Raw genomic sequence first — 13,400 nt, forward strand, 5'->3', positions numbered from 1 at the left:
TTCTTCTCAACGTCTTAAAAGACTGCTACTTAGAAGATCCTGGCCTGTTTGCTAATCAGCTCCTTCCACCTTCCACATCTCTGTGCGTCTCTTCTCAGTCTCTAAGGGCATGCTTACTGCTTCTGCCACTCACAGAAGCATCCATCCGTGCTCTGAAATTAGTTTCCTCTCTCAGCACCCATTGCTGTACCTTACGTTTCCTTCAAAGCACCTGATACATTCTACCTCTACCATATATATATATATATATATATGCACACACATAATTTGAACTAATTTGCACTTCATAGATTTTGAAAGAGTTATAGAATATCAACCGAATGCAAGAAAATTGATGATATTGAATTCCATTTGGCTTCTGCTTTCTAAGAACACTTAGTCCATTTAATATAGGGCAGATACACCCAAATAATCTGGAGAACAGGGTTAGGTGTTCACAGTACTGGCAATGAGGCAAAGCACAAAAAGGACATTAATTCTGACTGGTTATCAGAAAAAGCTTAGAGAAGACAGTCGTATGAGAAGAGGGACACTCCCATTTAGTAGAGTGTAAGGAGGTTGAAGTAGGAGGCTTGTTCTGAATTCTAGACCAGCCTTGTGTACCTAACAAAATTTAAAAAAGAAAGAAAGAAAAAGGTGTGAAGGACTATGATATTGGAGAGCAAAAGTTAGAAGCTTATAGAGCTTCTAAAAGTTTGTGCCTTACACAGTTCCCTCACCCCAAACCTATCTCAATAGTTCTTGGGAACAGGAGTGGTAACCATTGGCTCATGTTCACTTCAGGTCCGGCTGAGATTGTTTATATGTAGTGTTCTGCTATTCCTGTCGAGCTGAGTTCTGGCTCATGTATGGAGAGGCTGGCATGGATTGCAGAGAAGCTAAGTAAAAACATGGTATCTTATGAATGCTGGGCCAGCGTATCAACAACATTCTGTGAATGCCAGAGCTCAACCTAAGCGTTTCTTTTTCCTAAAAGGTCCACTGGAGCCTCACTTTCATGCGCGTTTCATGTAAATACTGTCTACTTGCTACACGGAAGTCAAGGCAGTGAGATCAGGCTTGCCTTCATAATTTGTGCAGGAGTCTGTGGTTTCCACATCATGTCTATGTAAGTTCACATCACATAGAAAAATTGTTTTTAAGCTGTTTGTCTCATTTCAGAAATTGTGAAACTATTTCACAGAGTAGCACACGAATGCCAGCTCTGCATATGTAATTAATTTTCTCTTTGTTTTTCTAGTTTGTTGTCTAGGCAGGCATTTTATGCAGTTTGGGCTATGTGGTGTAATGGTGAGATTTGAATATCTCTTCCCAGTCCTCAACTTGAATGAGCACCACTTCAGGCAAATAAGATACTTTCTCCTTAGGAGCATCGTTAAATAAAAACAACTACAGCTGCATCTGTTTATACCAACATGCTAAAGATACCTTAAGCTTATTTTGGCTAATAACAAAATCTATGAAGATATCTAATTACAGGTGAAAATTTTTAAAGAAAAGCAAAAATATTCTTCAGAAATCTAGGACATTTGATTTGAAGCAATCCAATCTAAGAGCAGATCATGCCCAAAGGAGCTGAGTTATCCATAGAGGCACATAACAAATCACACTATATTATTTTGCCAAACATCAAATTTAGGAATGCCTATAACTATTTTATACTTTAGGAATTCCTTTGATTGTTACTGACCTATGAAACAGTAGACTAGTATTTCTTATCCTTACCCACTAAACATTTCTGCAATAGGCCCAATTAAATTGAATCAATTAATTATATTTATTTTAACCTCAAGGTCAATCAGAAGAGATCTTTTATTGTTTAATTATAGATTTAATTACATTCAATCATTGAACTTGAAATAAAAAACCCTACAGCACTTAACTCTAATGAGACTCGCAGAATTTATGCTGCAATGCTGCTAACTTGCCCATATTCCTAAACTCCACTGAGATGCAGACAGACAAGAGAGCACAGAGCAAGGCCTGTGAACAGGACATGGTCTCAGGCACACTACATCTCAACAGTTTTCAAATCCTAGGTGCCGTGTGCTGGTTTTTATCACTTGTCAATATATGTATATGTATATATACATGTATGTGTATGTATATGTGTGTGTATATATATATATATATATATATATATATATATATACATATATTTGTGTGTTTGTGTTTAGGAACCTGATCACTTTTTTTTTTTTTAATTTTCATGTCTTCTTTCGGACTTTGTCCTCAGAACTGATACTGACTTTTTATTCAAGTTTGAAATACACAGCCAAGGGAAAAAGCAAAGATAAATGCTCTGCTAAAAAATATTGATTAATAGCATAAGTACTGAAATAACTTTTTGTTTCATAGTGGGCACATGCTTTTAAGTTATATCTTAAGAATTCTGGGGAAATATATTGTAATGATACTTTTATATCACAGATAAAAACAGAACTTTAAGAAGTATTTGCTCATTTCAGGGATTTGCTTCTGTGTTCTGAACTCATCAATCATTCTCTATGTACAGTTAGCGATGACTCTTTTCTCTCTTCATTACTGTCTTAAATCTTTGACCATTATATTATTCTTTATCATTTTGCAGGTATGGGCAGAGCAAACCTAAGTTTCAATATTCTGCTTGCATTTTGATTCAGACCAGCATGAGCATCTTCAGAGATATGACTCCCATGCATCAGCACCAGGCTGGCATTTCAGCACAAGGGCCATTTTCTTGGTATGCTTGCTATTCATTGCTCGCCTTTAGCTGTTGAAGCAATAAGAGTGCTTGGTTTTCTTAGTTTCATTTGCAAGTTAATCATTAAGCCAAGGTCTGTATCTGATTGGGTCCCACTTTCCCTTTGAGCTGTTTCCTGTTTGCATTACCCAGTAGTATAAATGCAAATTTCCCTGGTGTCATCTGCTATGTCAGATGTTTAACCAGTCTGTCAAGGGTCAAAGACAAAGTATTTCCTTTCTTATGCAAATATTCTTGTTATTCTCATGTAGTAGCTTCAGGAACAAACAAAAACAGGTTTTAGTTCAACAATCTGGCCTTTTGTAAACTGTCTTGTTATTCCATAATCAATGATTAGAGTGAAATTAGGTCAGTATACAAGGGGGGAGATAATCAGGTTTATTCATATTCTGATCAGCTCACTGAACTACTTCTACAAAACGTTATCTCTTCCCACGATATTAGATAAGAAAGGAAAGCATAAGAAATGTGAAGGAACCCGCCAATGACTGGAGACAGGATTTTCTTTATATTGTCTAATAGACTCGTTTATTATTTTAAGCTGGTAAAAAGAGACTTATGATTCGTGTTGAAGAAAGAGTTATTTGTGCTTGATACATTGAAGACACTGTTCAAAAGCATTTTGTCCTTATAAAAGGATGACCCCTGTAGTAATTCTTAGGCAAGGAGGGACAAAATTCAACCAACAAAAAGCATATCTCGCCCACAGTTCCCCCATGATTTCTCCACATATAGCAAAAAAATACACATCAGTAATTCATTGGAACATGCACAGAAATGAGCAGTACAGTTGTAGGCTGCTCAGGAAACAAAAGGGGTGTGGGGGGAGGAATCAGCATTACCTAAAGAAAAGTCAGGTGACTTATACCCTTTCAATTACCTTAAAAACACCAATAAGAGGAGCAATTAAAATATAGTCCTAAATAGTACTAGCTAATGTAGATTACATAAGTATACAATATGATTCAACTAATAGTGCTCTGCCAAGCATTGAGCCACCAATTCTAGTAAACAAGGCCCTGGTCCATTGCTGAGAACATATTAGCTCCCAATGTAACAAGTGACTTGGATTTAAGTACTCAACGCTAACCAGGTCAAGTGGGCGGGCGGTATTCTATAAAAGGTGGCTGTATTAAAGCAAGGAGGCCGTTCCTGTTGTATGTTTTTATAATTTTGAAGTTCTCTGTTGGGCATTTGCTTTCTCTACTTTTCCTCCCCTGAGCACTAGTTATCAAAAAAGATTTCAAGGTGCAAGTTGTACATTCTCATCGCAACAGCATCTCATCTCTTTCCCGAAGAGAGGGTTACAATCACGTTCACAACGCTAATTCTTTTTCTCTTCAGGTTTGTTTCACAAACATGTACTTCAAAATCATAGTGTTGATTAGGAAAAGAAACCTACAAACGAGAGAGCGCAATGCAATCATCCACTTCCTATTGTGCTGTGTGTCTTTCCCATCCCTTCTCCCCTTTCCCTGTAAAGAGCTGTAAAAAATTTAAGGCAGATGAGGTATATTGCTGAAGAAAAAAGTTATTTTTGGAAAAAAAAACTGAAAAAAAAACTTTTATTCTGCCCTTCTACTCAAGAAAGTCTACTCAACTATAAATCTATTACTAGAAAAAGCAGGAAAGATTCCGTCTGCATGTACCATACTGTGTCTTCTATTTCTAGAATGGCTTTTTGTTAATTTAATCTTAATAGAAAAAATAAGCACCTTAAGCTATGAACAAGAAAAGAACTTCATTATTAGTGAGTCCAGAATCCAAACGGAATTAGAGAACACTCGCTCAATCTCTCACTCATTCGCACGAAGGCCAAAGCTACTGATTAGAATTGTAAAGTGCTGTACTGAGTATAAACACTTGTATACACTGCAGACACTGAAAAATAACCCTCAAGCACATTGTGTTATAGTTCCAAAAATATATTTACAGTCTATTACAAAGATTACAAATGGAAGTGTCTAGGTGACTGGATTATGCTAATTAAAACTATTTTTACAGATTATTTTTTTTCCTTAGGGACGAAAAAACATCTTAGTGAAATTAAAATGAGTTTTTCTACTCAATCAAAAAATAAATTAAAATATCAAATAACACTGTACAGTGATTTTAAAAAGAAAAACGGGTGGGGAGGGGTTTGGGAAGCAATCCATTTAAGTTTTCTATAGCCATCTTTGGTCCTAAATGTGGGAGAACACATCATGTAGCACTGAAAATACCTGTTTCTTTGTGAAGCTCTGCAAGTAAAATAGAAAAATATAGTGCATTTTCAATGTACTCAGAGCTACTACCGAGAAATGTGCATACAAAACAAGACGGTAGAAATAAAATTTACAAGTTTTACAAAGGAACATTTACAGATTTTGCTTGTTACCTGTTTGTCTGTTTGTTTGTGGATGTCCACATTACCAAACAACACCAATTAGGACCGATCCCTGGGATCTTTCGCTACGAAAATCATTATAAACAGCCCAATTTTCTTTGGAAGTACAACAGTTCGGTTTGGGGTAGTTCATGATTCTTTGTAACTTTTGAAAACATTACTCAAATATGTATACATTCCTGAAATATCTATAAAGACACATTTAATTATTGCTTATGAAATCCTAACACAGTAACCAAAGAATATGGTTTAATAAATAAGTGGAAAACAGAAAAGCCAGACCCTTTACTTCTTCCTTCTGTGGTAAGAGTTTTGATCTAAAAGAGTTTTGTGTGTTGTATGTGTCTGTGTGTGGTGTGTGTGTGTGTTTGTGTGTTCATACACAAAATACCTGCTTCACTCTGCTTCTCACTGAAGTCTCTGTGGTAAATTTGTCTTTGAGTGGTGAGAAGTGAACTGCCCCATTGATCTTGCTTCAGAGTAACAATAGACGACTGAATTCTTTACTTTTGTATTTGGACTGCATTCAACAAGAAAGAATACAAAATATAGGTCAACTCCTAAATTTCTTAATGTCACAAGTCTGAAAACTCTGGATGTGCTCGGACCAGGTTTTCCCTAATGCTGGAGAACTCCGGCCTGCAGACCCGCCTTCACCAGCATCTTCGGATGAAGCCTCAGTCTTCTGTCTTATAGTCATAAACCTAGAATTTGACATTTTTATTAAATTCTGTCTAGTAAATCACTCTATAAACAATGTGTTAAAAGTGCCTTATAGTATTTATGGATAATTATTGCTTTTTTCTTTCATTGAAAAGTTAGTATGTTGTCTGATTTAAAAAAAAAAAATCCTGCTAAAAATATCAGAGCTCTTGGCAACTTGCAATTTTGAACTACCTGCCAATCAGCAAACAATATCAAAACATCACTGGTTAAACAGAACAAAATGGCACAGCAAGGATAGCAAAGCCATGAATGACAAAGTCATATCCTCAACTATGCACATAATTTTGTTTTTGAGATTCTTTCAAAGGTACCCAGTGTAGTAACGTGTCATAAATTTAACACTAAAAAGGTCCAAAGCTACAAATAACTTTCTAAAACAAAGTCCTTATGCAGAATAAACACAGATGGTTCTGGAAAAGAAGAGCCTGAAATCACATATTTAAGGAAAATATTTCATTGATTTTAACAATAAGATCATGATTTTTATTTGACAAATATATTCTTTCTTAAATTCTTTATGTACATTTTAAAAAGTCTATAAGATAAAAAGGAGGTTCGAGAGCTCAAGGTGTTGGGATGTTTTTCAGGTAGTACTTTGTTTATTGTCACTGCTGTGTTCCTGGCCACCAGTGGTGGATCCTAAATTCCCTTTTTGTATAATCTGGTGGCACTTAGGAGTTCAAGTCTGTAGGTGCTTCTAAAATCTTCTCTTTATTGTAGGAAGGACTCAGTATATCAACTGTCTTCTAGCAGCATTCTATGCATATACTGAAGGCCAGAACAGTTCTCCTGCAGTCTTAAGCTCCACGTGAGGGAGAACCGCATGTCACACTTGGATGCCTGTTCCATGTAAATGCAGCATTTGCGCTCGCATAGTCTGGATGCTGCTCATGATCTTCTTTTGATGGCCAACCAGTGTGATCCCTAAACTCATCACATCACTGGAAAAGACAAATGCATGCTTATTAGATATATTACAAAGAACCGATAATGTCCTAAGGGATCATTCAACTATCAATAAAGTTTTCTTTATACTTTAGATTAACAGATACTAACAGTATTCTTGGATACTACAGTTCTTCTCCAAAGATCATATGTTGATCTGTTTGGGCAGTCTCCTTTGAAAAATTGTATCAAGTCTGTCTCTTAATTTACCATATTCTTGCTTTTTAACTAATCTGAAATTTTATATAAAAACTATTTCAGCCTTAAGATGCTATTATCAAAGTAAAAGGTAATTAAATGTTGCCGGGAATACTGAAAATTTTAAATTATTTTACTGGGAAAAAAATGGGGTGTTCCGGTAATGGAAATATTTGCTGGAACCTCGTCTAAAGCTCAGAAATCAATGCTACACAATAATGTACAGTGACTGGAATTCTGTAATTCTGAGCATGCATTCCTAGCTGCACAATCACTTTCCTTCAGTTCAACAGTAGGAATAGAACTGTTATGTACATGCACAATGCTACAGTCACAGTTTAAATGTGCAGTAAGTTAAGCGTAACTGTTTATCCTTTTGTTTTTCCTACTAGATAGGAAGGTTGATCTTAGATGTTTACAAGCAGCTGAAATGGTACAGTGATACAATACTACTGTATTGTATGCCAGGTTCTTTCGAAAGCACAGATTTACAGAAATAAGAATGAATTTGGAAATCCAGGCATAAACATGTCAGCTTTATCGGCATGGCTGTTAGAAGAAAATGGAAGGAACAGTGTGGGTATACTGCAGTTCACATGCATGCCATTTCTGGACTACACAGAAAGAGTATTTGGTTGCTAGGCTGTGAGTTCTTCCGGAGAGTTCCGAAGACTGTTTATTCAGTGATAAGCTAGAAAGAAAAAGTTAGTTCTTCTGACTTCCAAGTTCATAGTAATTTTAAAGGTGATTGCAGAACTACCCCCCAGTAAATAGGGACATGGCTGATATAGTAAGTCCACTGTGCAGGGCCCAGAACACTGGCAATGGAGACAAATCACATGTCAGCCTCTTGCGGAGTAACTGTAAAGGATATTTAAATTTTCTGACCTTTCATTTACAAAATTAACATGTGACAACTGATTTCACGAAATGGTTAGTATGCCATTTAGAAAAGAATTTACGTTTAAAGCACTATAGAAATATGAGCATTTTTGAAAGAAATGCCTAGTCCCTCTGATTTTGTAATCTATAGACTTTTACAATAAAGAGGATAATCTAGTATATGAATGGGGACTGTATCTAATCAATTCTTAAATACAATCTAACAAGTTGAAACTTACTCAATAGTCATCCTGGCCACTGACTCCAGTGAGTTATAACCGGCTGCTGTGAAGTTGTCTTTATACCTTTCCATCTTAATAGCTTGCAGCCATTCTCCAACCGAACAGAAGGCAGTGAAGTCCGGAGTGCTCTGATCCAGAAGGGGGCTTATGGGCCTAGGTAAGAACAGAACACAGAGGCAAACATTCTCAGAAATTACCAAAGAGATGACATCCTTGTAATACAAAAACAAACAAACCAAAGTATGTGTGTGTGTGGGGGGGGGGAGTAGAAAATGAAGCCAGATGATTGAACTGATCTATATAATAACCCAAACCAAGTAAGTTATCTGGAAACGACAAATACCTGAATTTAAAATTTAATTAGATGCGTGCTCACTGGGCCGTGTCTGCCACACACTCATAAACGCTATCAGTGAAGATTCTTGGAAGAACCACATTTATTCTCTGCCTTTTTTTTTACGAGTGGCTGAGAGTAAAGGAAGTATATCTGGCTGTATCCTAACTTAGGCCACCACGTTGCTATTCAGAGCATTAAAAATCCTTCGTTTTGATGACATACTGGGAGTACCATGGAGATAAATAGGCCCCTGCAAGCACAGCCCACAGCAGCAAGCTTACCTGAATGTGAAGCTGAAAATGCCCCGTGGTGCCCTGTGCTGTAAGGGAAGGGGCTGTTCCTAATGGGCAGCTAGCATGGCATACGTGGAGTTACTTTTTATAATTTCTAATTCTACTGAAGCATTTTATCAGAAAACAACACAAAATAATAAATCAGAATATAAGAATATGCCCAAGCTAAAGCAACATGGTAAAAGCAAGACAACAATAATCCAGGCTTGAAATCATGCACCCAGCCTGGTCACAAAATCTAGGAAGCACAGAAGATTTTCTGAGAAAGACAACTGGGGTTATCATAAGTCCTAAGAAAATGGAAATCCAGTAACAATGCACGGATTTCTTGATATAGTAATTAAGGTAAAACATATGAAAATAAAAGCCAATAAAGCTTTGTAACATAACATTTTCATCTGGATTTATGGTTGAACATAGATGCCAGTTTGCATTGGGGCCAAGCTGAGGAAGCAAATGGTTTAAGCAGATATTTTAATTTTATTCAGTTCCATCTCACTGGAGATTTCTTACCTACTACAAGTCCCCAGGGGCGTTTTCAGACTACTTGGGTTTCGAATCATTTTGTCTAGAATTCCAACTATCTGTTCAAACTTTGGCCTTTCTGCCCGTTCTTTCTGCCAACAATCCAGCATTAGCTGGTGAAGTCCAGCTGGGCAGTCCATGGGCGCTGGTAAACGATAACCTTCTTCTATTGCTTTTATGACCTGATAGCCAGAAGGACATGAAAGATATTACCAACTGAGCTTCCATTACAGTGAAATGAACTGCTCGGAAGGCAAAATGATTTATCCAGATAAGAGTGAGACATATTGCTTACAAAAAAAAAATTCTTTTTTTCTTTCCAAAACAGTTATGAATATATTAAGCACGCTATGATGGGGTCCACGAGGTGCAGGATATGATGACATTTCCTAGTTAAGTCAGCAACAGGGAACGACAATTAAGTTCACACAGGGTGCAAGAGATGGAAATATTTTTAATGCCACCCCAGAGGTTTTCGAAGGGAACATGTTATGGAACGCTCTCAGCTGAATATAGTTGTAAGAATACACATGTGCATCAAAGTAGAAGATAATGAAAGTGGAAAAAGAAATTGAGTTATTGAGAGGAAGCCAAAGAGTTTCCTTTTCTGAGGAGAGCAGGAGAAACTGTAGAACAAGAGATCATACCATGTAAATGTGCCATGTCAGAACATTCTATCAAACACACTAGTCTCTTAACAACTCTGTAGGTTACTCTACTTAGTCATGAGAAGCAAGAGTTTGTTGGACACAGTTTGCTCTGGTCCCTGCAAGGTGGCTGGATTCCTTCCTACCTCCACATTCACCTACCTGACAGCAGAAGGTGGAAAGTAACGAACATAGAGAAAGCTTTATAGTGGAAAACCGAGAAGAGCTTTTAGTCAAGGCTTAATGATTCACTGTGCTGGTTTAAATTTTTTTTTAACCATGGACAATTTATGTATAAAAACATCCAGGGGAATTATTGCATTAAGTTTGAATATTAATTAAAAACATAAAATTGGTTTGCATAAACATTTCTGTAGAGAGCTTAAGTTTCTTATTACCCAGGTCCTTAGATATATGAAAAGGAAAAAAAACAATCTTAAAATCTAAAGTTATTAATAATTTGAATAACATGGGGAAGATAATAGGAAGGTAAGCAATCCCAAAAAGGGCTTTAAAAATTATAATATTACTCAAGGAAAAATACAACACCTTGACACTGGCTAACATGACAGCATAAACACTTAAGAAAATCTGTGGATGTAAAGACGCATGTCTATAGATTGTCTTTAGGGATTATGTTGATTTAGTAAATTAGTGGTTGCAGTTTCTCCTCCAATAACCATAACTTATTTTTGCAAAAGACACCACTCTACTAAATGACAACAAATCAAAATGCAGAGTTGTACAGCCTACTCACAAAGGATACATCCATAAAGCACTCCCATACCTAACGCTCAGGGAACACTGTGGGAGAGGGGTAAAAAAGGCTGTAAAAGAGAGAGGATCAGCCGGGCGGTGGTGGCGCACGCCTTTAATCCCAGCACTTGGGAGGCAGAGGCAGGCGGATCTCTGTGAGTTCGAGACCAGCCTGGTCTACAAGAGCTAGTTCCAGGACAGGCTCCAAAACCACAGAGAAACCCTGTCTCGAAAAACCAAAAAAAAAAAAAAAAAGAGAGAGAGAGAGAGAGGATCAGGGAGTTTGCTGTGAGACTGTCTCTCCTAGAAATGCAGTACTCACACATATAAAGTTTTTACAACACTACTTCTCAATCATGAACTGAATAAGTAAAACGCTAATGAACATGCCATAGTAGATGGGCAAAACCATATGAGTCCCCAAACCTAACTACAGGCAAGTGAGGGACGCTAAGAGTAGAAGAGGTGGCTTTCTCCAGAAAAGAACACATCAGTTGTTTGTCCACCGCCAAAGTGTAGGCCCTGAAAACATATATACAAGTACTGATGAATATATGTGTATTTAATAACAACCGATAAAAAGAAGCCATGTATTTGAAGGAGAGTGTGGGGATGTATACAGAGGGTTTGGAGGAAGAAAAGAAAAAGGATAAATGTTGTAAATATATTACAATCCCCAAAATAAAATTAAAACTGTAAGAAAAATGAGTTTCTGGAGTAGTGACCTTTAGCTTTTTTTGAAGAAAATAATCAAACAAAGCACTGACTTTATAAATACTAATGAACTTGACATATTTAGGGACACTTATCCACAAGATGTATGTAATCTTGAAGACATAGCTCACTAATACAAATGTAAATTAGAGAGTAAAAATAATTGATATAACTAGAAACAATACTTTTAGGAGAAAAATTTATTATAGACATGAAAAACAAGGATGAGTCCATTTTGTAATTTAAGAGATATATGCATGAATCTATTATAAGGGAAACAGATAAACTTAAGTCAATTTTTAAAAAGTGTTAACTAAAACTTTCTAGTGCCAAATCTTTTCAAATTGCAGCACTGTTTGCATTTCAATGGTTTACTACAAATATCTGGCCACAGTTTTCATGTGTATATCACAATCTATTAGTTTAAAATTGAACATATCACGCCCCCCTCAGTCTTTTCCTGTTTCATCCAATGGCATTTTGAGTTGTCCCAGTCAGAAAGCTGAGCATGGCGCTCTAATTTCTTTACTTTGCATAGGCAATTAGTTAACACATTTTCACGGTTCTAAGTTCTGAAACAGCATATGCTAAGTACTAAGAAAATAACTGCTCACATCCTGTAGTATACTTTTATAGCATCAGGGTTAAGTCTTCACAAAGTCTTATTTGTTTCCGAGAGTACTAATAGTTTCAGAACAACAATAAGGGGAAAGCATTATTAACCAATGATTGTGAGCTCACAGAGGCTACATGAGAGTTGATGATCCCCACTCCTAAGAACATATCAATGAAAACATTCCTCAAAAGTACATCTCTATCACGCTATTTATCCCACAGGCAAGCACACAGAAATGGTATCTCTACACAGATTGCACCTGTGTGTATATAAAGGAAACATATGTACCTATACACATAGAATCATATTTTAAAGTTTTATTTCTTTTTTATTTTAGGCATATGGGTGTTATGCCTGCATGTATGTATGAGTAGCATGTGTGTGCCTAATACCCACAAGGACCAAAAGGGGTGTTGGATCCTCTGGAGCTGAAGATAAAGAAAGTTGTGAGAAATATGTACTTGGAATTGAACCCAGGTCCTTTTTAAGAGCAGTAAGTGCAATTAGTGACTGGGCTATAGCAAAATGTTATCTAACATTCAAGTAACAATGTTGTCCTTGGATTCGAGTGTTGTGTGGGAAAGACTTTAGAGAAAAGTAAACATACTTTTGGAAATCTTGGCTAAGTGATTTAAATAATGGCAAAGCTTGTGAAATGTAAATAACTTCCAAAGTTTTATGCATTAAAATGATAATGTAATAAATACTTGGGAAGATATTTTTCTCACTGGAAAGAGTGACTTCCCATATGGCTGAGGTTGCATATAGAGAACACATATAATATTTTTTCTAATTTGAAAAAATGTCACTATAATATCTATATCTATAACATGATGTCAGTTCTCATCATTTCCTCCACTTCCTAATTAGTTTCCCCGTATGCACTTCTTTAGGTTGCCTCAGAAGTATAATGTAGGAAGAATTATCCTTATGTTCAAAAATCATCTTTTAAAAGAAAATTCTTTTCATGATCCTTCTGGTACCCAACTGTTCAACAGGGCTCCAAACTTTCACGATGCCTTCTAGGATTCTTGAGCTTAGGATCCCATGTACGTTTAGAAGTTTGTGCCAAGGAAGCAAGTACCATTAAATTCCTTACAGGAAGGAAAATGTTAATGAACTTTTGGATGTATCCCATTGCACTCTAGAAACTTACAAATTCTACCATGGCACTAGAGAAAACTAGTGACCTCAGGAGGAAACAGAGCAGCTTTGAATGTTTAATGACATAGTGGGCTATATATCCAGAACAGTGGTAGCAGAACACAAAACTTCAATATGTCCTAGCATGAGACCTCATTTGGGACCCAGAAGTTTCTATTGACAATACTGGCCACTACTCTAGGAGTACCAGAGGCTCTCTCTGGGAATGCCTCTCCATTTAGGGCAC

General features: G+C 36.6%; 1 protein-coding gene across 5 annotated transcripts in view; it reads right to left on the minus strand.

Annotated features, from left to right (window-relative positions):
• Positions 1-4,647: 4,647 nt before the first annotated feature.
• The window catches only part of Epha7 (EPH receptor A7), a 152,936-nt gene continuing 144,183 nt past the window's right edge, over positions 4,648-13,400 (minus strand). For all 5 annotated transcript variants that reach the window (XM_057790224.1, XM_057790223.1, XM_057790222.1 and 2 more), the window contains exons 15-17: positions 9,266-9,459; positions 8,120-8,275; positions 4,648-6,796 (exon numbers count right to left, since the gene is read on the minus strand). In XM_057790224.1, coding sequence (XP_057646207.1) covers positions 6,682-6,796; positions 8,120-8,275; positions 9,266-9,459 — 465 coding nt within the window. In that variant the 3' untranslated portion in view covers positions 4,648-6,681. The remainder of the gene's footprint in view (positions 6,797-8,119; positions 8,276-9,265; positions 9,460-13,400) is intronic.

This window comes from Chionomys nivalis, chromosome 16, assembly GCF_950005125.1.
Source record: "Chionomys nivalis chromosome 16, mChiNiv1.1, whole genome shotgun sequence".
Classification (NCBI taxonomy): Eukaryota; Metazoa; Chordata; class Mammalia; order Rodentia; family Cricetidae; genus Chionomys; species Chionomys nivalis.